This window comes from Elgaria multicarinata, chromosome 4 (genome assembly GCF_023053635.1).
Source record: "Elgaria multicarinata webbii isolate HBS135686 ecotype San Diego chromosome 4, rElgMul1.1.pri, whole genome shotgun sequence".
Taxonomy (NCBI): Eukaryota; Metazoa; Chordata; class Lepidosauria; order Squamata; family Anguidae; genus Elgaria; species Elgaria multicarinata.
In genome coordinates, this window is record NC_086174.1 from 110,011,024 (window position 1) to 110,035,651 (window position 24,628).

The following is a 24,628-nucleotide window of genomic DNA, read 5'->3' on the forward strand; positions in this document are numbered from 1 at the left end:
TATTCTGCATAGGGAGGAGCAGAGGATGAGAGAATGGATTGCTTAGTCTACCCTGTGGGTTCATGGATGTCTGAATTAGTCTTAACAGCAGCTAATTTTAACCACAACAGCACATAACCAGCCTGGGTGTGTGTAGTGGGTTACTCCACCATGTTTCCTGAAAAGAGAGATGCAATACTCATTAGATATTTGCATAACATGGTACATCTGTGGATGTAAGGAAGATGAGTAACTCTCACAGGTCAGATTTGACTCCTTGCATACCTTGTCTATGAAACAATAGTATACAATTCTGGAGGGAAATGTCAAGTAGATGTGGTTAATAGCTGTACAGTCACTCATATTCTTAACTCCATTTAGATAACACACACGCTCCTCCAAGACTTGCTTTTAAGCATGTCTTTATATACGGATGTTTCCCCCTTGTATGTGACGTTCTTGAATAACCCTGACCTCGCAACACTTCCCTGTATACATGTTCTGCCAAATATTATACTAGAGCATGTTTCTATAAAGCATTTTGATGTTTTTTCTCAATACAAAATCACACCCTAAAAACCTCAACTTTGTTTGCAAGTACCTAAAGGCCTTAAATTTAGGGTGCAAAGATGGCCTTCAATGACTTTGGTTACTGCCTGGTGAAGTCTCAGAAAACTGCAAAAAGGAAGGATATAAAAAAAGACAAAATTATATTAACTCCTAATGCAGAAAAAAATCTAGCTCAAGCTTTTGAAAAATCATGCATCTTGTAAGATTCATTTGTGTTCTTGGAGGCTTCTAAGCCTCATAGGCCTTATTCGCCTTAAAATAAAATTTGAAATGTTCTCTTCATGAACAGAACTTTTAAAAACCTAACCATAAAACAGACATCCTCAGACCTTATGAACTTCTTAAGAAGTCCATAGGCCACACAGCTGGACTTCCCCTTTAAGCACTATTTATTCCCCTTTGAATACTCTACTTAGAGTTCACTAGGAAAGCCTACTATCAAGAAAAACTAAAACTTCCCCTGCTCTTAGGAGAAAACCTTCAAAACAAGTTTTTGCTCCTGGGAGTTATACATTTCATTATCTTCTGTGTCCATCAGCCAAATGAAATGACTACCCTGCCTAGATTGTGCATTTGATTTCAAAATAGTTGTTGTCTCTTTCCTATCCTGCATTAAAAACATTCAGAAGCACTGTACTTTAGTATCACTAAATGGAAATATATTAGAAAATAAGAGCTCAGAGGGCAAACGTTTTTGTTGTAGCCTCTTTCATTCAATTTAAGTCTCGTCCTGCTCTTATTCAGAGGTTTTCCTAAATCGTTGAAGGTGGCAAAGACTAAGTAATGTAATAAGGCATGAAGGAGCTAGCGGAAGAACTCTCAGAACCTTTGTCTATTATCTTTGCAAAATCATGGAAGACGGGTGAGGTGCTGGACGACTGGAGGAGGGCTAACGTCGTCCCTATCTTCAAAAAGGAGGAACCTGGGAACTACAGACCAGTCGGTCTGACATCCATCCCTGGGAAAATTCTGGAGCAGATTATAAAGAAGTCAATCTGTAAACACCCTGAAATCAATGCAGTGATTACTAGAAGCCAACATGGATTTGTCAGGAACAAATCCTGTCAGACTAATTTGATCTCATTTTTTGATAGGATAACCTCCCTTGTGGACTGTGGGAATGCTGTGGACATCATATATCTTGACTTCAGCAAAGCTTTTGACAAAGTGCCCCATGATATTCTGATTAACAAACTAGCTTAAAGTGGGCTAGATGGAACAACTATTAGGTGGATTCACAGTGGATTCACCCTGGAAGACAGAAACAAACTTCAAAGTGATCTTGATAGGCTGGAGTGCTGGGCTGAAAACAACAGAATGAAATTTAATAGGAATAAATGCCAAGTTCTACATTTAGGAAATAGAAACCAAATGTACAGTTACAAGATGGGGGATACTTGGCTCAGCAATACTAAAAACGAGAAGGATCTTGGAATTGTTGTAGATCACAAGCTGAATATGACCCAACAGTGTGATATGGCTGCAAGAAAGGCCAATGCTATTTTGGGCTGCATTAATAGAAGTATAGCTTCCAAATCACGTGAGGTACTGGTTCCTCTCTATTTGGCCCTGGTTAGGCCTCATCCTAGAGTATTGCGTCCAGTTCTGGGCTCCACAATTCAAGAAGGACGCAGACAAGCTGGAGCGTGTTCAGAGGAGGGCAACCAGGATGATCAGGGGTCTGGAAACAAAGACCTATGAAGAGACACTGAAACAACTGGGCATGTTTAGCCTGGAAAAGAGAAGACTGAGGGGAGACATGATAGCACTCTTCAAATACTTAAAAGGTTGTCACACAGAAGAGGGCCAGGATCTCTTCTCGATCCTCCCAGAGTGCAGAACACGGAATAACGGGCTCAAGTTAAAGGAAGCCAGATTCCGGCTGGACATCAGGAAAAACTTCCTGACTGTTAGAGCAGTACGACAATGGAATCAGTTACCTAGGGAGGTTGTGGGCTCTCCCACCTAGAGGCATTCAAGAGGCAGCTGGACAACCACCTGTCAGGGATGCTTTAGGGTGGATTCCTGCATTGAGCAGGAGGTTGGACTCGATGGCCTTGTAGGCCCCTTCCAACTCTGCTATTCTATGATTCTCATCATGTACATGTGGGAACAAACAAGATTATTAACTAACTTCTGAATAATTTTTTTTCCTACCTCTAAGCAAACATTGTGTAAGTGAGAGAGAAATGCAGGCCTGAGAGTGTAGCTTTGTTTCAACATGGAACAAAACCCAAGCTAATATTTACGTAGTTGATCCAATAACTGGAAACATATATCATGTTAAGTGATTCTTAAAGTGTGTGTCAGATCAGAATATTCTTCCTGGCCCTGATGCAGTATATGCTTATACATCGCCATCTTGTGGCTGCTGAACAGTCTTGCACCATACGGATGGCAAGACTGACTACTGTTGGGATTCATGTGACGGCCTGATAATGAGCAATTATAAATGTGAGCTGATAGATTATTCAAGGAAGGAATAGACATGGTGTCTTGTGCTGTTAAACAAACTGTGAGAGTTATACAGTTTAGTCAAAACTCCCAGTTTGCTTAGGGTGACCATATGGACAAGAGGCCAGGGCTCTTGTATCTTTAACAGTTGCACAGAAAAGGGAATTTCAGCAGGGGCCATTTATATGCATGCAGCACCTGGTGAAATTCCCTCTTCATCACAATAGTTAAAGCTGCAGGAGCTATACTAGAGTGACCAGATTAAAAAGAGGGCAGGCACCAATCTGACAACATTGGAGCGATGCGCAAGGGCCGTAGCTGCTCCGGTCAAGAGCAGGCCTGATCCTTGCGCATCGGCTCTCTCCCCGTTTTGCCTCAGTGGAAGGGCAATACAGTGCTGAGGCTGCAAGCAACTACAACTCCCTTGGCCATCACTTTGTCACCCCGATCTCCATGGCAACAGAGCAGGGGGCGGCATTTATAGAGCCGGCCCCTGCCCTGTTGCCATGGCAGTGACTGAAGATGCGTCAGCACCAAGCCAGGTCATTGGGCGATGTGGCTCGGCGCTGACTCCTCCTTCACCAGAGCAGGGAATCGAGCGCCCTGACATGTGAGGAGACCAGCCCCAAGCCTCCCTGCCACAGAAGCCGGTTGGGGGTCGGTCTCCTCGCATGTCAGGGCGCTCGATACTTCGCTCCAGCGAAGGACCCTTCGCTGACAACGGCGGCGCCTTCCCTGACAAGGGAGACGCAGTGCCCCAGTTGCCTAGCGATGGTGGTTGATGAATCCCTTCCGCTTTGAGCTGTCGTCTCTCCCCCACCACCTGTAGTTCCTCCCCACTGAATGGCTGCACTGATTAGTGCTTACCTTACCAGCGGTGCCATTACGGTGGGAGGAGCAGAGGAGAGACGAGGCTACCAGCAGCAAATGAATCCCATCTGTCAAAAAGAGAGAGCTCCAGCAAGAAATCCTGACCGAAACCCCAAAGGGGCGGATTTGGCCCACAGGCCTAAGGTTTGACATTTCTTTTGTAAATCACTTGGAGCCTGTTAGGCGGACAGAAATAATAAATAGATTAAGAGGTTTCATAGATATGACTTCCCTAGATTATTGAGGAAGTAGTAAGTTATTCAGAACATATAATTGAACTAGTTAATTACTAATATAAGAGGCTGCATGTTGTTCTTTGTATCAGTTATCCTTTATCTATTGCTTAATGTGAAAGGCTGGGCATGGGTGGAAATTTGGTTAGCCCCGCTACTACATCTGAAAGTAATTGGAGCATTCCCAAAGGAGGTGGGAGCTGGCTGCCATGCACAGCTAATGAGTCCAAGCCATAAAGAGAAAAATATAACACTAACCAAGGACAGAAGGAAGGTGAGGGTGGAAGGAGAAGAAGACAAGGAGACTATGTGTTAAACCATACGACAGACAGGCAAGTTTTGTCTTGAAAGACTAATTGAACGTAGGACTATATATGAGAAGAGCCTTAGCCTCCATGATGAGCCAGCTAGCTCTTGTTTAAGGCCAAGCTGGAAAAAATATTTAGCTTCCTCAAAGCTGATCACACTTAGGAATAACTGAAGTCCAGCTGAGGAGTCACTACTCCTGCTCTTTCTTGTGGTCAGCCTACATCCACTGCACTAAATTGCTACGTGGTTTTATTACAAAGAACCATTCAAGAATCCTAGGCTACACTGCACTCCTCTTATAACAGATGCATCAATGTGAAGTAGTTTATGGTCTACATTTATAGACTACAAAGACGGTGTAGAGTGTGTCTTTTCCAATTCTATCTGGAGGAAGGGTTTACCAAGAAAGGGGTATGGCAAAGGTCATCCACGTGGGGATCTCCAACAGCACCTACGAAGATCTCCCCATGTCCCCCACACACATGCGCCTGTCAAAAAAAATGTTTTAAGAAAATCCTTGGAAAATGTTATGGCAATCTTCTTTCTCTCTCTTGCTCTTTCTTCTGCCCTTTGCCGGGCTATTCCCACCCCACCCCCAGCCTCTTTCCTCACTATCCCCCCCTTTTAGCTCACTGTTCCTCCAGCTCCTTGCTCTTTCTCTATCCTTTTGTCTTGCTGTATCCTCCTCCATCCCTGCCTTACTATTTCTCTCCCACCCTTCACCTCCATAGCCCACTTTTGACTAGCCAGGCCCCCATGGCAGCCATGATAGGACTAGCCACATCCTCCATGGGAAACGTTCTGTGGTGGTGCCCACAGCAGTTTCTCCAATTCCCAAATGTGCCCACAGCTCCCAAAAGATTGGGGACCCCTGGGGTATGGCATCTGTCTCCTGGATCCACACTGGGGCTACTTTTCCCTCTAACTCTAACCACAATACATTGCTATGCTTTGTGAATACGTACATTAACAGAAACAACCCGCTGTCTCAGGTTATTATCAATAGGGTATGTCTATGCATTTATTGGATAGGAATTTCATAAATACATATAGTGTGTGTGTGACCTTAAAACCACAGGCTCCAGGAACACATATAAATAACTGTTCAATAGCTTTTACTCAAAAAGCATTGTTTACATCAGTAGCTTGCAACTTTCTTTCCCCCAGCAGTTCTTCTGGTACGGGGTCAGCAACCCTGGAGAAGTCATTTGTTCCCTCTGCTCTTTTGCGACTGGTTTTCACAAATCTCAGTAGATTAACAACAGCAGCTGGTGTCATTCCAGGGATGCGGCTGACAGCACCAATCTAAAAAGCAGCCAATATGAAGGTGAGAGCACCTACTATAAACATTGAACTGATTTTCATTATTACTGTATAAAAATACTTCTGTTGCATGATCTTCCCACCACCCTCACCTCTCCTATGGTTATGGTTAGCTTAATATATATATATATATATATATATATATATATATATATATATATAAAAACGCAAAAAGAAAAGTGGAAAGACGTCCTTGCATAGCATACTGGTCCATGTCTGACAAGGATGGGCAACTTGTGGCCCTTCAGATGTTTTGGCCTACATCCTCATCCGCCTTAGCCAGGCTAGCCAATGGTGAGGGATCGTGGCAGTGGCAGGCTGAAACATCTGGAGAGCCACAAGATGCCTGCTCCCACTCAATAAGGTTCAATAGGACATCAGTGAAAATTGAGTATCAGTGAGATTTTATGAACAAAAATCATTGTACCTACCACTCCCAAAGAACACACCTAAAAGCTAAATAAATTTTGGCAGTTTTCACGGGACATGGGAATTATGTACTTAGCCATTACCATCAGCATTATTACTCATCACACAATGTTGTTTCTACCAGTATGTATTCTGATATACTAAGAAGACTGATATATTTACACATTCAGCTATAAATATATAATACATACATCTGTCACTATATATTGGAGGTACAATGTTTTTAGGTGCAGTTCAGCAGGTATGTATATGTCCAATATATCACCAGCTATGATATCACAACATTACTAAGCTTTTGTTTGAATGTTCTAATCACTTAATCCTCCCAAGGCAGGTGAATATTATCTGTGTATTTCAGATAGGAGGAGGGCTGAATGGAGAGGGAGTGGCTTGCTAAAGGCTACCTAGCAAGTTCATTTGAATTAGGGATGTCCCGATTCATACCTCTGTTTCAGAACCATTATTCTGTGTACATGGTGTTCTATAGCATGCAATGCCTTTTTTGTTTAGGTGCTTAAAGGTATAGGGTTTATGGTACTGATAAAAAAGTGAGACTGACTCATTGCTAAAACTGGAACAAGACAGTTAAGCTAGCCTGAAACATTACGGCAAAGAGAACAGCAGGTGGAATTAAAGGAAAAGGGCAGGTAAGATCTTCCAAAGCTACATTAAGAATGCTGCGGGATGGCAGCCTAAATCTATCTGCTGTTGAAAAACTTCCCTTGACGCTTTCATTTCCAAATGTTTAATAAGGGGACAAGCTGATAGAATCTTGCTTTTGTCAAATGCCACCCCACAACCTATTTTTTCTGCTGCTGTTTTATTTCTTGTCCTGGAACTGACATTATTTTAGCATCTCCTGCTGTGTTGCCTCTTAACCAGCTGGGGAGGCTGATGATTTATGCTCAAGACAACACTAGCACCAGCCCCTTCCTCCAATAATGCTTCCTCTGTTCCCCACAACAGTGCATTTGGAAATGACTAATGCTTTCAAGATGAGAAATAATATCTAGTCTTTACCCATTAAACATTCTACCCCCTCCAATGCCAGTACCTTACCGATTGGGGACGGTGAGAATCCAATTTCTCCCGTACTTCCTGGGATAGTGATGCAGTGATGGCAAAATAATCCAGATCCTCTGGCAGCTGGAGAGCTTCATCTCGACGCACTTCCTCAATTTCCAACTTCTGACTGGACACGTGCCATTCATAAACAGCTTGCAGGGATCCAACAGAATGAACAGGTTGATCAATGAAAATAATAGGAAAATCCCAACGTACACAATCAGAGCTTTCTGCAAATCAACTAGGATTTCTAGTGCACTAATTAACGTAAACTGAAAATAATCGTTTTCTTGAGCAACCATGTTTGCAATAAAAAATGAGGACAGCTGGACCACATATTCTAAACCACAGAATGTGGTCTTGTCTATGAAAGCTTTGTGTTTACAAATACTGCAATCCTATGCATGTTTAGGCAGAGGTAAGCCCCACTGTGTTTAATGGGCCTTATTCCCTAGTAAGTGTATTCTGATTACAGTCTAAATTGATAGAGTGGAAGAAAGGCAGGGGAAGAAGATGTCAGGGCCTGCCCCAGCCAGCTCCCATCCCACCACAGGGCCTTCCCCGATCAACTGCCCTATGGGAAGGATTCCAGGAGAGAGTGGCTTGGTCTGCACGTAACAAAAAATATATTTACTGTGCAGCAGCCATTAGTAACCTATGGCTGCGAGAGCTGGACCATAAGGAAGGCTGAGCGAAGGAAGATAGATGCTTTTGAACTGTGGTGTTGGAGGAAAATTTTGAGAGTGCCTTGGACTGCAAGAAGATCAAACCAGTCCATACTCCAGGAAATAAAGCCAGACTGCTCACTTGAGGAAATGGTATTAAAGGCAAAACTGAAGTACTTTGGCCACATAATGAGAAGACAGGACACCCTGGAGAAGAGGCTGATGCTAGGGAAAGTGGAAGGCAAAAGGAAGAGGGGCCGACCAAGGGCAAGATGGATGGATGATATTCTGGAGGTGACAGACTTGACCTTGGGGGAGCTAGGGGTGGCGACAGCCGACAGAAAGCTCTGGCGTGGGCTGGTCCATGAAGTCACGAAGAGTCGGAAGCGACTGAACGAATAAACAACAACAAAAGCCATTTTGAATATTTGGGAGTGTGTCACAGCTCCTTGTTATGTGTGAAAGTGGGTTGTTGGGGTGGCTGATAAACCATTTGCAAGCCTAAAACAGCCCATGGGTTCTGAGCAGCAGGTTAACCACCCAACAACCCAGCTTCACCACGTTCGCATGTAACGAGAAACCACACCACAGCTGGGGCTTGGATTGGCAACCTGGAGCCCAAAGGCTAGTGCAACCCACCATGGTTAATAAGCCACAGTAAGCTGCGGTGATCATATGAACCAGGTCACTGAGAGGGGTAGATGAGGATTACACCAGACACCTGCTCCCGTTTCAGATGGACTTTTCCTGCCCCCAGGGCTATCTTCCAATCTGCCCTGTCAGAAGGATCCTGATGATTTATATTTAACTTTTAAAACTTGTTAACATTGTTTATTGTGATTTTATAAATTTTATTTTACTCGAAAGCTGCCTCAGTAGGATTTGTGTCTGGAAAAGCAACAGATAAATAATTATAATAAATAAAATAAAGAAATACCATTGGAGAGAAGGGAAACCGGGTCTCTCTCCAGAGCCATGGGCTATCTGAGCCCATAAACAGAAGCTATTTTCTTCAGAAATCCAGTATGTGTGTTCTGGGACTGGAGGGAAGCTCTATTCAGAACTAGTCCCCAAATAAGCAAGATCCATTCAATATATCCTGCTATGAGTTTCCTGGTCTTCCATACCTTCTATTTTCAGCCTCTCTGCTAGTTGTTTCCATTCAGCAAACTTTTTCAGGGACTCTGGAGCAGCTCTTGACAAAATCTCCATATCGACTCCATTGTACTGAAGGATATCCAGAGCACTGAGCAAACAAAAACATGCCAACCCTGCTAGTTAGGCCAGTGGAATGAACTGTAAACTGTCCCAAGAGTGCTCCTCATAGAAAGATGGGGTATAAAATATTAAAATAAAAAAAAATCTCAGTTAATTTTCATTCTTGTAGAATTTCAGGATGTTTACAGTTCTAAAACCTCGTCCCGTCTGCTCATATTGTGGTATCTCCATCCAGGAATCATAACCACACTGCACAAAACTATTTGCCTGCCTTACTTCTAGAAGCATAAGGGAGACCACAGGTATTAGTAATTTAGGGATAACAGCTTTTCTATCAAAAATAAGCCGACCATGATATATTCATAGCATATGAGCTTAAGGGATCCTCCAGTAGGATTTCTTCTTCGCTTTTAAAAAAATAAATAACAGAAAACTAAAAAGGCGAGGAAGCCGTGCTTTGGCAATCGCAACAAAAAGAAGCAGGTTGGCTCAAGCCTCACTTACGCAATCGGACGTAATACAGAGTGCGGCCCTAAACACATCTGTGCTCGGGTCTCAGGTAGTTTTCTGAAGCCTTTAAAGTGGGATTATTCTGAGTCCACAGCTTTTACTCTTTGTTTGTTTATGCAGGCAACAAATCCTAGGTTGTTTTTGTTCAGTCTCAAGTGAAGCAATGAATTCTGGCCTCTGGTTATGTGAGGTACTGATTATGATACTGTTTATAAAATTGTTTATTCTAAAGTGAATTCAACACTACGAAAAAGCCCCAGATCTTCCTTAGGAGCTTTTCCCCTCACTTTCCATAGACTTTCATTTTGAATTGGAAGTTAAAAGTGGATTACAGTGGGACAAGAAAGGGTTTCTACAGGACAGGAATTCTCCTCGTAACGCACTGCTAATCTTATTGAAGAGTTCAGCAGAAAGCACGGATACGCCGGGTGTGTCGAACCACTCTCAGAATGAGGGCTGAATTCCATTCACCTCAGGAGCCACATTCTAGTGGTGGGCAGGGGCCAAAACGGCAGCTTATTTTAGCTTAAAGCTCTTACTGACAGTAACTAAGATTCCTAGTTACTGAGCCATTTCAACCATTAAGAACGGGGAAATAAAACTCTGCAAAACAGAAAACCATGAAACGATCAGCAGTTGGGGAAACAGGTGTGCCTGTGGGACCCCGGGGGGCTTGGGGTTGGCCTGAGGTACTCTCTTGTACCTCATTGTACTCTCTTACTTTCAATCCAGAGGCTCATACCTGTCAGTGCTGAGGCACAAGGGGGGGGGGGGGGAATCAAGGAAATTACTTTGCCTTTTCACAAAAACAGACCAACAGCTTTGTACGTTTTCTCTTCACACCTTTGCAAAAGCACTAAGCTTACCTATCTGGATCTTTGCTTTAAAAAAAATGAGAGAGAGAGAGAGAGATTGAATATGAAGTATGATGTATCCGTATGTACTCCTTTCATGCCTCACTAAAACAGAACTCTAGAAAGTGAAGAGTGAGGCCCATACTTGCAAAGTGAACTACGCTGAGCACTTATTTGAGCCTCTGGAATGAGCTGGAGCCATTTTGTGGTGCTGAACTGAACATCCTTCAGTGCTTCCATGCCTTCTTCCAGCATGGCTTTCATCCGAGATGCTTGCTCGTATCGGTTTTGGGACACACTACCAGCTTCATTGTAGCCTTGAGAGACAAAAAAAAAAAAAAAAGTGTGAACAAATGAGAAGGGGAAAGAGAAAATCCTGCATCCCCAAAAAGGTTGCTGGGGGAATGGGCTACCTCGGAAAGTGAGCCTGCTGTCAGCATTATCGGGACGCAGGGACATCCGGAACTCCACGCGGCTGGTGAACATCCGGTACGGCTCACTGGTGCCGAGAGTGGTGAGGTCATCGATCAAAACACCAATGTAACCCTCAGTGCGACTGATGATAAAGGGAGGTTTCCCTTTGACCCGCAGGCCAGCATTGATTCCAGCAACAACACCCTGTCAGGGAGCAACATGGTCAGGAGACACGGGGAAGTCACTGTACATATTGAACCCCAGAATCTTGGTCTGCTTAACTCTGGGCAGGTTCGCATGTCATGACAGCCCTGGCTTAATTTACCTGCAGGGGCTGTCACAGTATGCATGGTGCCCACGGGCTCCTGGCTTGTCATGTTATGCGAACCCAGGCAGCAGGGATTGTTTGAGGGTTAGAACAACCCCTGCCGCTTCGGTTCGCATGACACGACAAGCCACGGCAAGCTGGGCGCCTCCAGGCTCCATGCAAAACACGACAGACCCTGTGGGGAAATGAAGCCATGGTGGAAGTTCTCATGTGAACCAGGTCTCAGTGTCTAAGATGGGGATGTGTTGAAACAGGAGCAGATTGTATGAGATGAACAAGAGAGCATCCTGGGCCAATGCATCGGGCCAATGACTCTTGGACTTGCAAAAACCAAGATGCTCTGGATCCCCTTACCACTCACCAATGGACTATTAAGAGCGTTGAGGTTTTGTGTGACCTTCCAACTAGTACCAAACTCATCACTTAGAGTCAAGCACCCGTCTATTCAGAAAAACATAGACAATCACCTTCCCCTTCTGTTCAATTGAAAATCCCCCTGCTGAGAGTTAATCTAGTTTTTGTTTTTCCAAGACTACTGATAGGTCTTGGACCTGGGACTCAATGTTCTTCTCCTTCCTCTTTGTTTGCCTGGGAGACTCCTTGCTGGCTTCCACACTGCCCACGGCTCTTTCCTTTCCCTACTGCTCTTGGCCAGGATCCCCTCTGCTCCCCCTTTTCCAGGGCTTTTGCCTCCTTGCCTAACAGGTACTCTGCCTGACCTACACCTGGAAGCCTTGTTATGGATGCCTGTGGTAGCCTCTTCACCTGTAATCTGGCCTGGCAAAGCCTTGCTGTGCCCTTAAACAATGGCTTTCATTCCTGTTTTGGATTTACACTGCCAAAGATCCCCTCCCCCTATGACATGCTCCAGAGAGGTCATGAAAGAAATATAGGTGCAAGAATGAAACATTTCACTGTTCCTCCATCCCTGATTTCTTCTCTCTCCCGTTTCCCAGCTTCCACTGCTCCCCCTTCCCCTCCCACCCCCACATGCTGAAGCATCACTGCACAGCTGCTCTGAGCTTGTTGCCACCACCTCTCTCCTCCCTCCCTTCTGGGATAAGCATTCAGAAATTGATCTTACAATCTGCCTTTTATATTACTTAATCAATAAAACCCTCCCCCCCCCCCCAGAAAAGCTCTGACCTCAGCTCCATTATTTCCTCGAAACTACCTTACACAAGGGCACTATGTTACCTAGTCCAAAGCTCCCAATGTTTGCATATGCTGTGCTCCTGTGTATTTTGGTAAAACAAGCTAGTTTCTGGGCTCGTTCTACTAGGGAAACAGCAGCCTGTCCCCTGGCAGAATAAAACACAGAGGGAAGAGGTTTCCCTAGTACTAGAGAAATACCCCTCAGGCATTTGTGTTCCAGAAGGGCATGGAAACATACGTTGTGTGTCCCAAGCAAGTGTGGTAACAGTGAGGAAACACACTTTAATTTGAAATAACCAGCCAAATGATCTGTGGCTGAAAGTCTGTAGTTATAAAATTTGGCACCGCATAAGAATCATTCTCCATTTTCTGCTGCATGCTTTCCTCAACTCGCTCACCTGAGCTGCAGCTTCCTCGTAGCCCGTTGTACCATTTATCTGTCCTGCGAAAAAGAGCCGCTGAACAAGACGAGACTCAAGAGAGGCAGTCAGCTGACGTGGGTCCAGAAAATCATACTGAACGCCATAGCCTAGAGGCAGATAGAACGGATAAAAGAATTATTGGGGGAAATGTCTGCCATGCATGAGAAGGGGCTGGTGGGCAGAACCAACCCTACTTCTCTGAGGGGATGTAGAAAGACCTCCGCGTCTGCTAGCTGTAATCCAATGTGGATGAAGGCTGGCATAGGAATGTCTTAAAGAAATACATATAAAAATATACTGTAGCAAACTCTCCCATGTGATAACATGTTTATACAGTTTCATGGGACTGGAGGAATGTGACTTTCTTCCCGCCTCTTACCTGGTTGCACCATTTTAGCCTTTTCCAAGCCCTGAATATGGGTGATGAGCTCCTCCTGGATCTCAGACGGCAACGTCAGAGACATTCCCTGTGGGTAGATGACATTGGAATCCAGGCCTTCCGGCTCGAGCCAGACCAGATGCGTGCGATTTGGGAAACGCAGGATTTTAGACTCCAGTGAGGGACAGTACCTAGACACAGGAATAACCAGCCAAATTAGGGAGCTGACAGGGTGAGAAGTCTAACAGAGTCCTCCATGATTCCCCCAACCAATACAAGAGATTGGATACAGTTCTTACTGCAGTACTCCTCAATGACTATAGAAACTAAGTCTAAGTGTAACTCCATCCCTATATTCTTCCCACTGGCCTTGCTGCTCTCCGCCCTTCCTTCCCTTGTTGATTCTCCCTGTGTTGAGAACTGGAATGTGAGCTCCTCAGGGCTCAGACTGGTCTCTTTTGCTGACGTTACTGCTGCATGTGTATGTATGCATGAGTGTATGTATATCCATCCATCCATCCATCCATTAATCCATCCATCCATCCATATAAATTTAATTTAATATATAGCGGGGTTCACCGGGGTCCCCTGGTCGTCTCCCTGACGTGGTTGTTCAGGTGAAGATTCTCACGAATGATTTCGTCCACTTTGGGGTTGGTGTGAGTCTGGTAACAGATCAGCTGATCTTCTGGCTGAAACAGAACAAGAACCACTTGGATTTAGTGAATGAGTATATACGTGCTGAATACGTTTTCACATTATCGCTGAGGAGGTCACTGTTTACTTAAGCCTTCACTTAATCCTAATAATAATAATAACAACATATTTATTTCTTACCTGCCTCTCCCTCTGGATTGAGGCGGGGAACAACATTAGATACAAATACCATATGTAAAATTGATTAAAACATATAAAACTAATACTAAAATAACAGTCAAATATCTTAAAATTTGACTGGGTAGGCCTGCTGGAAGAGATCAGTCTTTATAGTCTTCTTGACTTTGGAAAGACTATTAAGTTGACGAATCTCTCCTGGCAGGCCATTATCATCATACCAAAGACTGTATCATTCTGTTCCCCCAGAAAACTATATTAAAAAACCATTATTTCTAACATTAGTGTTGGGACATAGAGACACAGAACCACCAAGTATATGTATGTTGGGCCCAATCTTCAATGAAACTACAGGGAAGAAATCCAAGCCCATTTTGTTCCAATTTACTTCGAAGCAAACAAGCTTGAGCTCGAAGGTTTAGTGCAGGGGTGGGCAACTTGTGGTCCTCCGCATATTTTGGCCTACAACTCCCATCAGCATTAGCCAGCACAACCAATGGTGATGGAAGATGGGAGTTATAGACCAGAACATCTGGAGGGCCGCAAGTTGTCCACCTCTGGTTTAGTGATTTATTACACATCATACAAGAAGACCAGTGACCCAGATCTTGGGACCAATCCTGATATCTATTAGATAGCACACTGTGCTTTGGTTCCTCAAGAAAACCGTATTACTATTCTAAATGTACAGATGGGATATTTTAAAAGAGAAGTGACAATTCTAAAATGGTTCACAGTGCATTTCAATAAAAATCCTATGAATTATGATGGAAGCTACTGGCCTTTTATTAAAAAAAAAAAAAGACTGCTTGTACATAATGAGAAAATAATGACCAACAGGTAGCTGCAAAAATCACTGTATGGATAGTTTAAGGACAAGAGGCCACTGGGGAAGGGGGAAATGGCATTTAAGAACAATCTCAGTCTTTCTACATAAGAGGGCTGATACTTTAGCAATAAGAATTGTAAATCGTGATGGTAAACATCAGCCTTTCCCAACGTGGTGCTCTCCAGATGTGTAGGGGTACACTCCCAAAAGCCATGCTGGGAGTGGCTACATACTCATTGAACTGCCGCAGGACCTAGGAGGAGCTTTCTAGAGACTTTTTACCACTATTTTCAACAGCTTGGGACCTCAGTACTTGAGGAAGCGCCTCTCCCTAAATATGCCTGCCCGAGATTTAAGTTCTGGGGGAGGAGCCCTCCTCTGTGTCCCACCAATGCGAGATATGCATTATGGTGGGACATGGGAGAGGGCTTTCTCTGTGGTGGCACCCCGGTGGTGGAATACCCTCCCCTTAGAGGCCTGACTGGCACCAGTTCAGCGCCAAGTTAAAATATGGCTTTTTATTAAAGCCTTTGAAGGATAAAATTCTCCAAGGTTGTACATGGTTTTAATTGTTTTTATTGCTTTTAAGCTTTTCTACTGGTTTTAGCTTGTTAATGGTTTCATACATTATTAGCTGTGTATATTTATTGTTTTACATCGCGCTGATTTTATCTGTACGCCACCTTGAGATCCTAGTGATATAGGGCAGAATACAAATGTTTTAATAAATAAATAAAATAAGTTTTAGTGGGAATAGACAAATATAATGGTAATATATATTAGGCACACACACACACCCGAGCATTAAACTATCCAAATCATTTCCACATTTAAGCAGTCATTTCAAAATATTCATCATATGTTGAAAAGCACAGCTTTGCTAGAATAATGTACATCACTCTCTCTCACTCACTCACGCACACACACACACGTGTGAGAGAGACTCCCCATGTAAACTCCATCAGCTTCATACATCCTCAGGGCTTCTAACCCACCTTAATCCACACAGAGTCATTAAGGAAGCTGAAAGGCACAGGAGAAGAGTCTGCTGTTTGTCTCTCCAGAACACTGAAGTCAATGGAGTCTTTCACCAATCGGGGCGGAGTCCCAGTCTTCAGCCTTCCAATGGCAAATCCTAGTTTCTCCAGAGTCTGAGCAAGGCCAATGGAAGGCTGGTCTCCCATTCGCCCAGCGGGATGCATTTCCAGTCCAATCAGGATCATCCCCCTCAGAAATGTCCCTGTAGTCAGAACGACGCTCCCAGCATGCACTCTCCTTCCGTCTTCTGAGGGGGAAGCATAAAGAGAAAGAAAGAAAAATTTAAGCACACCAGTTACTGCCCTAATTACACAGGGCGCTTCCAGATAGAGGGCTCCTAGTGCTACCAATCAAAGGCATTATACAGTTATTCCAATGTTTTTTCCTTAATGGATCTTTTCTGAGAAGGAAAAAGACAGAGTAAGTGGTGGTAAACACCCCGCCCTTATGAAATACTGTGATTGAGGCAGTTGCTACTATACTTAACTGGAAACACCCAGAGAAAGTAGCATTGTTCTACTTTCTTTGAAAGGTTTGCATTAGATCATGAAATGTCCTGTAGTTTAGCATAGAGACATTTTCAAGAAAAGAACAATATAAATGTTTCAGCTTTATATCATATAAATCTCTAAAGATGCAGTGTGGTGTAGTGGTTAGAGTTTTGGACTGGGAGTTGAAAGATCCGAGTTCTAGTCCCCATTTGACCATGGAAACCCTCTGGGTCACTTTGGGCCAGTCACAGACTCTCAGCCCAGCCTACCTCACAGGGTTGTTGTTGTGAGGATAAAATGGAGAGCAGGAGGATTATTTATGCCGCCTTGGGTTCCTTGGAGGAAAAAAAAGGCAGGATATAAATGCAATAATAAATAAAGTATATGATGCTGCCATTTAAAGGGAATATCTTATCCTTCATATTCATCCATTTTATCTTTAGAGAGAAGAACAGAGGTATATGTTTTAGCTTCCTTATTCACATGGATAGATCATACAGCATGTATCCCAGATGATTGGGGATTAGCTATTATCATCCCAGTTTATAAAAAAGGGAATAGATCTGACCCAGCCAATTATAGACCTATTAGTTTGCTGAGTATTATTAGCAAACTATATGCTCGCCATCTGCTTGACAAATTATTGGATTGGCTATATGCAGAAAATATTATTGAAGAAGAACAAGCAGGATTTAGAACAGGGAGATCAACAACTGATCAAGGTTTTGTCCTTCAACATTTAGTTGATAAATATGCCTCCCCTAAAGCTGGTGCCCTTTTCTCTGTATTTATCGACTTTAAGTCAGCATTTGACTCTATTCCAAGAGATAAATTATGGGCCAAATTTGAGAACACTAATATTGACAGAAGATTATTGCTGCTTATGCGGCATCTGCATGAAAACACCAGGCTTTGAGGTATATGTGCAAACACTACTATGTTCAAAGTTATCATTTTTCTGCTTTTTCCAATCTGTTGTTTTCTGAACTGTGAATATCAAAGTGCCACAATACCAAACTAAACCAATAGTCCAAAACAACAGAATTTTCAACACTGCACTGACACTGACCCAGAATAGGCCAGATAAAATTTCAAGTCAGTGTTTTTCCCTACAGGCTTCCCAGTGGCCCAATGGTGTCCCATCCCTAACCTAGAAAATCCCACCTTCTGGCAATAGACAGATTCATACAACCATTCTGAGATGGTGAAACTGCACACAAAGTTATTTTTCTCATGGTGTGCTGCTGACAAGTTGCCTAAATGCCCTGACATGTCTCCAACATGCAAATACGTCTCCCTGCTTTCTGGCTCAACCTCCCATTGTGGATACTTTCCTGGAAATGGTAATCAGCAATTATGATTCATTTCTGAGTGGCAGGAAAAAGAAAATTTGGGATACATAAATGAAAATCTGATGCAGCAGTTAAGAGTTCATAGGGGAATAAAGAAAAGAGATACTTTCAGGACCGATTGGCAAAAATACATAGACTATATGAAAGAAGTATCCAAGAGAATAACTATGGCAGAAGCTTACAGAAATTTGTGGGACTCATGAAATAAATAAATCTGAGTGGCAGATCAGAGCATTCAGACTGTTGACGGCATACACATACTAATAGGTTTTAATATAGAGAATATGCCTATGCCTCTAAATGCTCTGGGTCAGCAAGCCAGGATGGTGGTGGTGGTCTTGCAACTTCAGAAATATGAGACCCCCCATCCTGCATATCTGGTTCAAGATATGGCTGGACATGTGGACACTAGTCTATTAAGGACCAGTCCAAAATCACAAACATTTTATTTGGAAGTGGTGAAGTTGCCCCTGGCTCAGAAACGAGCTGAGCTGTTTTGCCAATTGTAAAATAACTCAGTTAATTTCTTGAGCAATCCAAATGCTACTTTTTTCCCCATGTGCAGTCTTTGAAAGCAGCCCCAGTGCAAATGGATGGAGGCGACGCCTTCCACAGGGACGGCTTAACAAAGCTGCACCTGTAAAAGTACTGCTGGGGAGGGGAAGCCCACCCCCTCAGGGTCTCCTACAGGGGCAGGCCTCTCCTGCCCAGAATAGTTTTTCTAAGATACAGCCTAGGCCAGGAGTGCACAACTTTTCCGGACCTGAGGACATCATCAGATGCCTCCGAGGGGCCTGCACAGGCTCACATGTGCACACCTCTCTCTCTCTCTCTCTCTCTCTCTCTCACACACACACACACACACACACACACACACACTGTTTTAAAAAGAGTGTTTCTCTGTGTAGCAGCAGCGACTCTTAAAGCTAGCAGGCAGGGAGCCCCAGAAAACCTCCTAGGTTCTGGTTCTATAGTTCCAGCCATGGAAGTGCTGGTCCTAGAGTGTCTCCCAGAAATGGGAGGCCGCTGTAGGTTTCAGAGCCTGAGGTGAATTGGTGGGGGCTCCGGTGGGTGGAGTTGAATTATATTGCAGAAAGCAGGAACAACACTGTCTGCCACAGCTGAAAGTTGTTTCGGGTGGTCTCCTGTGGCGGCAGTGCTATGGGTGTTTTTGTAATGGCGATGGCTGTGAGGGAGGCAGTGCATGCAGCCTGAGAGTTGGGCTTCACTGCCCTATGCAAATGGTTATGGCTACTGATTCAGGCAGGAGCTGTCCCTCAGTACTGACCCAGAATGACTCCGCTGACACAACGTTTCCCAGGACGATCTGACTCTGGTACTGTCAGTAGCAGATCTTCCACAGCTGCCTCGCAAACTGTCAGAAGTGGGGTTTGGAGAATTTCTTTCTACTAGGAAAAAAAAAGAACTGTTAAATAAATGTACGCACACTCCCTCACTCAGACAGGACCTTTTAAGAAATCAGAAGTCAAAGAAGAAGAAAAAGAAACACAGTAATGTGCCTCCTGCCCTTCAGGGTCATCTCACTCTATAGCGAAAATTCAGCTCACATTTCTGCACTGCTAGCAACAATAATAAACTCCCCTTTCTTATAACCTATTTATTTAATCCAGGAATTTGCATTTCTGCTTGACATTATTAAGATTTAAGTACAATGGAAGGCTCCTTAACAATGCTTTTGTTAGCTTATTTACGTCACTTGCCAAAACCTAGTATAAACATTTACTTTATGACCATCTATTAACAGCCCAAGCCATATTTAGGCTGCAATTTGAAAGGAAATTAAGATCCCACAAGTGGGGTCTGCAACAATATATTGCAGTATGGAATGCTCCTTGTTAAGGATTTCAGTCGCTCCATTTTATGCCCCGCCCTCCAGTAGTCAGTCAGCATTCCATGGCTACTGGGCATGCTCAATTGTTTGGGCTGTTCTGAGGCACCTTCCCCCACTTAAGGCACACCCTTATCCATGTTTAGATAGAAAGAAGTCCTACAACTCCCAGCATTCCCCAGCCAGCATGGAGTTGTAGGACCTTTTCTGTCCAAACATGGATAGGATTGTGCCTTAGGGTGTTTCCTCCATTACACATATCTTGTATTTCTGCAGACCTTTGTGTTCCTCCCAGCCCATATGTATGGACGGTGTCATTTGGCTGTATAAAGACTGGCACTCTGACAAAGTGAGATCGCTACTGATATATACGATGCTTATGTTCTTTTTTCTTGAGCCCATCTCTAAGGGGTTCATCAGACGAGTGCTTTATCGCATGCTCACTACTGCCCACTCACAGTTTTTTGCCCATCCTTTTGATGATGCCATCTGCCTCCCGCTCCTTCTTGCCTTTTTTCCGTCACAAAATGGGCCCCTTTTAATCCAACTTTTTTTTTTTTTTTTTTTTAGGAAACGGAATGTACCACCATTTCCTACTGTGTACAGAAAAATCAGTATGATAAAAACGCCCCCTGAATGGGCCACGTGGTCTTTGTTTACTTCCTCTTTCTTCTCCAGGAAGAAAGAGGAAGTATTGTGGGACAGGAGCGGGGGCAGAAAAGTGACAGTAGGGAACATATATCACTTTTCATCTCACTAAGGGTGCAATCCTATTAATGTTTAAGCAGAAAAAATCCTACAAATCCCAGCAGTCCTCTCCCAGAATGGCTGGCTGGGGTTATGCTGAGAGCTGTAGGGCTTTTTTTTGTCATAGGTTTGCACCCTAAGATACCTTGCTGTCCCCATTCTCACCTGCATGTTCTTTTTGTAGAGCTTTCTGTCAATTTGGGCTCGGAGTCCCCAGACTGCTGGTCCCTTGCGCTTGTTTAGCACTTTGTAATGCACTCCAGATTGATCGCAGATTCGAGCACAGAGCCCATCCAGTGCATCCACTTCTCTCACTAGATGTCCTTTCCCAATTCCCCCAAAGGAAGGATTACAAGACATTTCTCCTGGCAAGATAAATGAAATTCTTCCAACTATCACCAAACAATAGATTATATGTCGATTTATGTTTGGGAAGCTGAAGTTTTAGTCCCACCCCACTCCACTTCTCTGCCCCAGTGTAGCATGAGTTAGCTATGAAGTGTCAAAATTGCACTAACTGAAAAAGCATATGAAGACCAATGATTGAAGTTATTAAACATAGAGCTCAGTAGAAAAGAATACTATTTCTCCTCCCTTTCAATCATGTTTCTAGTTAAGAAGAGGTGGTTGATCAGTGAACAACAGTAGCATTTATCCAGATTCCACATTATATTATGAGCAGGATGTTTGCACTTAATCTTTAGGGTGACAGAATTTGTAAGTTGAGTCAAAAAATGACACACACACACACAAAGTCTGCCAGATATACAGGACTATTATTTAAAGACAAAGAGGCATGCAGCGTCATGTAGATTATCCACAGAACAATGCTATGTTAGGTTAAAGCTTAACACTTAAACTGACAAGATATGTCAATCAGAAACAGGGCTCATCTACACCAAGCAGGATATTCCACTATGAAAGTGGTATGAAAGCAGTATATAAAAGGCAGGAGCCACACTACTGCTTCATAGCGGTATTGAAGTGCACTGCAGGAGCTTCATTACTGCTTTATAGTGGTACTGAAGTGCTCTGACAACTGTTGGGGCCCATGACACATCTACACCAAGCAGAATATTGCATTATGAAAGTGGTATGAAAGCTGCATGTGTCAATGGGTCCCAACAGTTGTCAGTGCACTTCAATGCCACTATAAAGCAGTAGTGTAGCTCCTGCCTTTATATATACCTCTTTCATACCACTTTCATAGTGGAATATCCTGCTTGGTGTAGATGAGCCCTGAGATCTTGACCCTGTGAGGAAGAAGAAAGAGCATGGGGACAGGACCAGGCAGAGGAAACATCAGGGGCTACTCCAATTGGACTCCCCTCCTCCTCCCCCAGGGCTAACTGACATCGTGACCCTGTGAGGAAGAAGAGCAAGGGAGACAGGAACAGGCAGAGGAAACATCAGGGCCTGCTCCAGTTCGACTCCCCTCCTTCTGGAGCAGGACAATCCCATCAACCCTGTTGCCAATCTACTTAATTTCTCTCTCTCTCTCTCTCTCTTTCCCTCTTCCCTCCTGAACTCATTTTCCTTGTGTGCTCTGTCTTTCTTAGATTGTAAGCTAGAGGGCAGGGATTGTCTTCTTTGCTAATTGATTGTAAGCTGCTCTGAGAGCCTTTTTTTGGCTGAGGAGTGGGGTAAAAATATGATAGAGGGTTGCAAGTCAGGTGTGCAAGACTTAACATTCTATCTATCTAACATTCTATTGCCAGGATTCGATCATTTTTGTCTGTCTCTTCCGCCAAGACGCTTGTTCATGCACTGGTTATTTCACGGTTGGACTACTGCAACCTTCTTCTCTGTGGCCTTCCTTCTTCTCACATCAGTCCGTTGGTTTCTGTTCACCACTCTGCCGCAAAGATCATCTTCTTGGCTCGCCGCTCTGACCATGTCACTCCGCTTCTGAAATCTCTTCATTGGCTTCCAATTCACTTCAGAATCCAATATAAACTTCTCCTGTTAACCTTCAAAGCTTTTCACGGTCTAGCTCCTTCCTATCTCTCCTCTCTCATCTCACACTATTGCCCCACTCGTGCTCTTCGCTCCTCTGATGCCATGTTTCTCGCCTGCCCAAGGGCCTCTACTTCCCTTGCTCGGCTCCGTCCATTTTCTTCTGCTGCTCCTAACGCCTGGAACGCTCTTCCAGAACATTTGAGAACTACAAGTTCAATTGCAGCTTTTAAAGCTCAACTAAAAACTTTTCTTTTTCCTAAAGCTTTTAAAACTTGATGTTGTGCCGACTTTATACTGTTAGTTTTACCCTACCCTGTGCCTGCTTACCCTACCCTGTGCCTGTTTGCATTCTCTTCCCCTCCTTATTGTTTTACTATGATTTTATTAGATTGTAAGCCTATGCGGCAGAGTCTTGCTATTTACTGTTTTACTCTGTACAGCACCATGTACATTGATGGTGCTATATAAATAAATAAATAATAATAATAATAATAATAATAATAATAATAATCTACTGTGCCACTCTATACCGGTGTTATGAGAAAACTAAGACTTCATAATTCTGCTTGTTTGTAAATATTTAGGTAGAGCAGACATAGGTGGAAAATACAGCTATCGCTACGAATGTTGGTTCAGTTTTTAATTTTTTTTAAAAAAAATGTCATTGTTTCCAGTGTTTGTGATCTAGATGTCTGATCACATGTGGATGACCAGAAATGTGGAAATTCTGAATTATTTTCCCCCAATCCATCTTTGCCAGAAATTTGACAGTTTCTCTCCTCACTTCAAAACAAGCTTTACACGACAGCTCCAATTCCATAGAGCTGCAGTTGTGCTACAGAGAATGTAATGCAGGTTTGAACACGCCATCTTATACCATTGTGGAACCTGTCAGCACATTCTTCTGAAAAACAAAATGTTTAACCTGTGCTAAAGGGAAAAGTCTGAAAGCAGATGGGGGGAGCATACTTGCCCTATAATCCATGATAATTTATTCCCCAATAAACAGTAGCCCTTAAAATACCACAACACTTTATGCGTGTTTGTTGTACAATAAAATAGGATGTGCAGCTGATCATACACTAGGTTTTTTCCAGAACTGCAGTGTTATCTAACTCAGGGATGCGGAACCTGTGACCCTCCCATTGTTGTTTGACTTCACTGCCCATCAGCCCCAGCCAGCATGGACAGCCGATTATGGGAGTTGCAGTTAACAACATCTGGAGGGTCATGGGTTCCCCATCCCTGTCCTAACTTTACTCCCTGGCAAAAACCTTAACAATATGCATCCTTCCTGTTCTGCGTAATATTTCTTGGCTTTTAACTTAGCAATAATAAAAGACTAGTTTCTCATTCCCATTTTACCTATGGTGTCTATTTTGTGCGTGATGAGTAAAGTACGGCAGCCCACTCTCGCTGCCGCCGTGGCCGCCTCCGTCCCAGCGTGTCCACCACCGATGACAATGACGTCATACTTCGAAGAGCTGGCCTCATGAAACGATGTTACGTCATTCCTCTTACACTGCAACCATGTCCTGGAGATCGGGATCACCGCGAGGCGGCGCCAGGTACAGCTGAATGGCAACATTAGGGGGGTCGAGCAGAAATGTGGGTAACACCCACCGAAGCCTCCGGTAATCACGACAGAAACCTGCCGGCGAAATTCAGCGCGTGAAACATCCCGAGATCTCACATCCGGCGATCTCCCTGGGCGCCGCCATCTTGCCCGTGACGACAGGATGATTGACAGGCCGCTGGGTTCCCTCCGTCACAGAGCCAAGAACAGTTTCCCGCATGCGCCTTGGCGAATGGGCGCGGTAGAGTTTGCTCTGCGGGACTGAATGGAATCCCGTGAGCCGATCGAAGACGAGGCGGGGCGCCGCTTCCACCCTGCGGTTATGCAGACGAGGCAGGGGCGGCCTCGCTGCGTGGAAGCCAGGTGTTTTATATGGTTAGGATCCGCGGCAATGGAAGTGGATCTGTTGGTGTCTCCGTTCATTCGGGAAGATTCTGTTTACTCGTCCAGCAGTGTTTGTAGCTAAGAGAAGGAGGGCAATAGAATGGGCGTCCTTTTTAAAAAGAAAGACCCCCAAGAAAGGGCAAGCAGGTAGCAGCCTCTGTTTTCAAGGTAGCTGCGCTTAAGAACAGCCATGCTGGATCAGACCCAGGAGGGCCTATTTAGTCCAGCATTCTGTTCTCAAACGTCTATAGAAAGACCATGAAAGGCACTCCTGTATCCCAGTAACTGATGTTAAGCTGCTTCCGATACTGATGGTGGCATGTAGCCATCATGACTAGTGGCCGGATAGCCTTATTCTTCACGAATTTGTCTTATCCCCCTTGAAAGCTATC

The 24,628-nt window shown here is 43.9% G+C and overlaps 1 protein-coding gene across 1 annotated transcript; it reads right to left on the reverse strand.

Annotated features, from left to right (window-relative positions):
* Positions 1-5,410: 5,410 nt before the first annotated feature.
* MTO1 (mitochondrial tRNA translation optimization 1) lies at positions 5,411-23,996 on the reverse strand. The gene is made up of 12 exons (XM_063124955.1): positions 23,642-23,996; positions 20,483-20,682; positions 19,010-19,127; positions 15,836-16,125; positions 13,757-13,869; positions 13,178-13,368; positions 12,775-12,905; positions 10,893-11,097; positions 10,625-10,796; positions 9,025-9,143; positions 7,227-7,384; positions 5,411-5,720 (listed from the first exon to the last, which is right to left on the reverse strand). The coding sequence occupies exons 1-12, from the start codon at positions 23,862-23,864 to the stop codon at positions 5,535-5,537; spliced, it is 2,106 nt and encodes a 701-aa protein (XP_062981025.1). The 5' UTR covers positions 23,865-23,996; the 3' UTR covers positions 5,411-5,534.
* Positions 23,997-24,628: the final 632 nt, after the last annotated feature.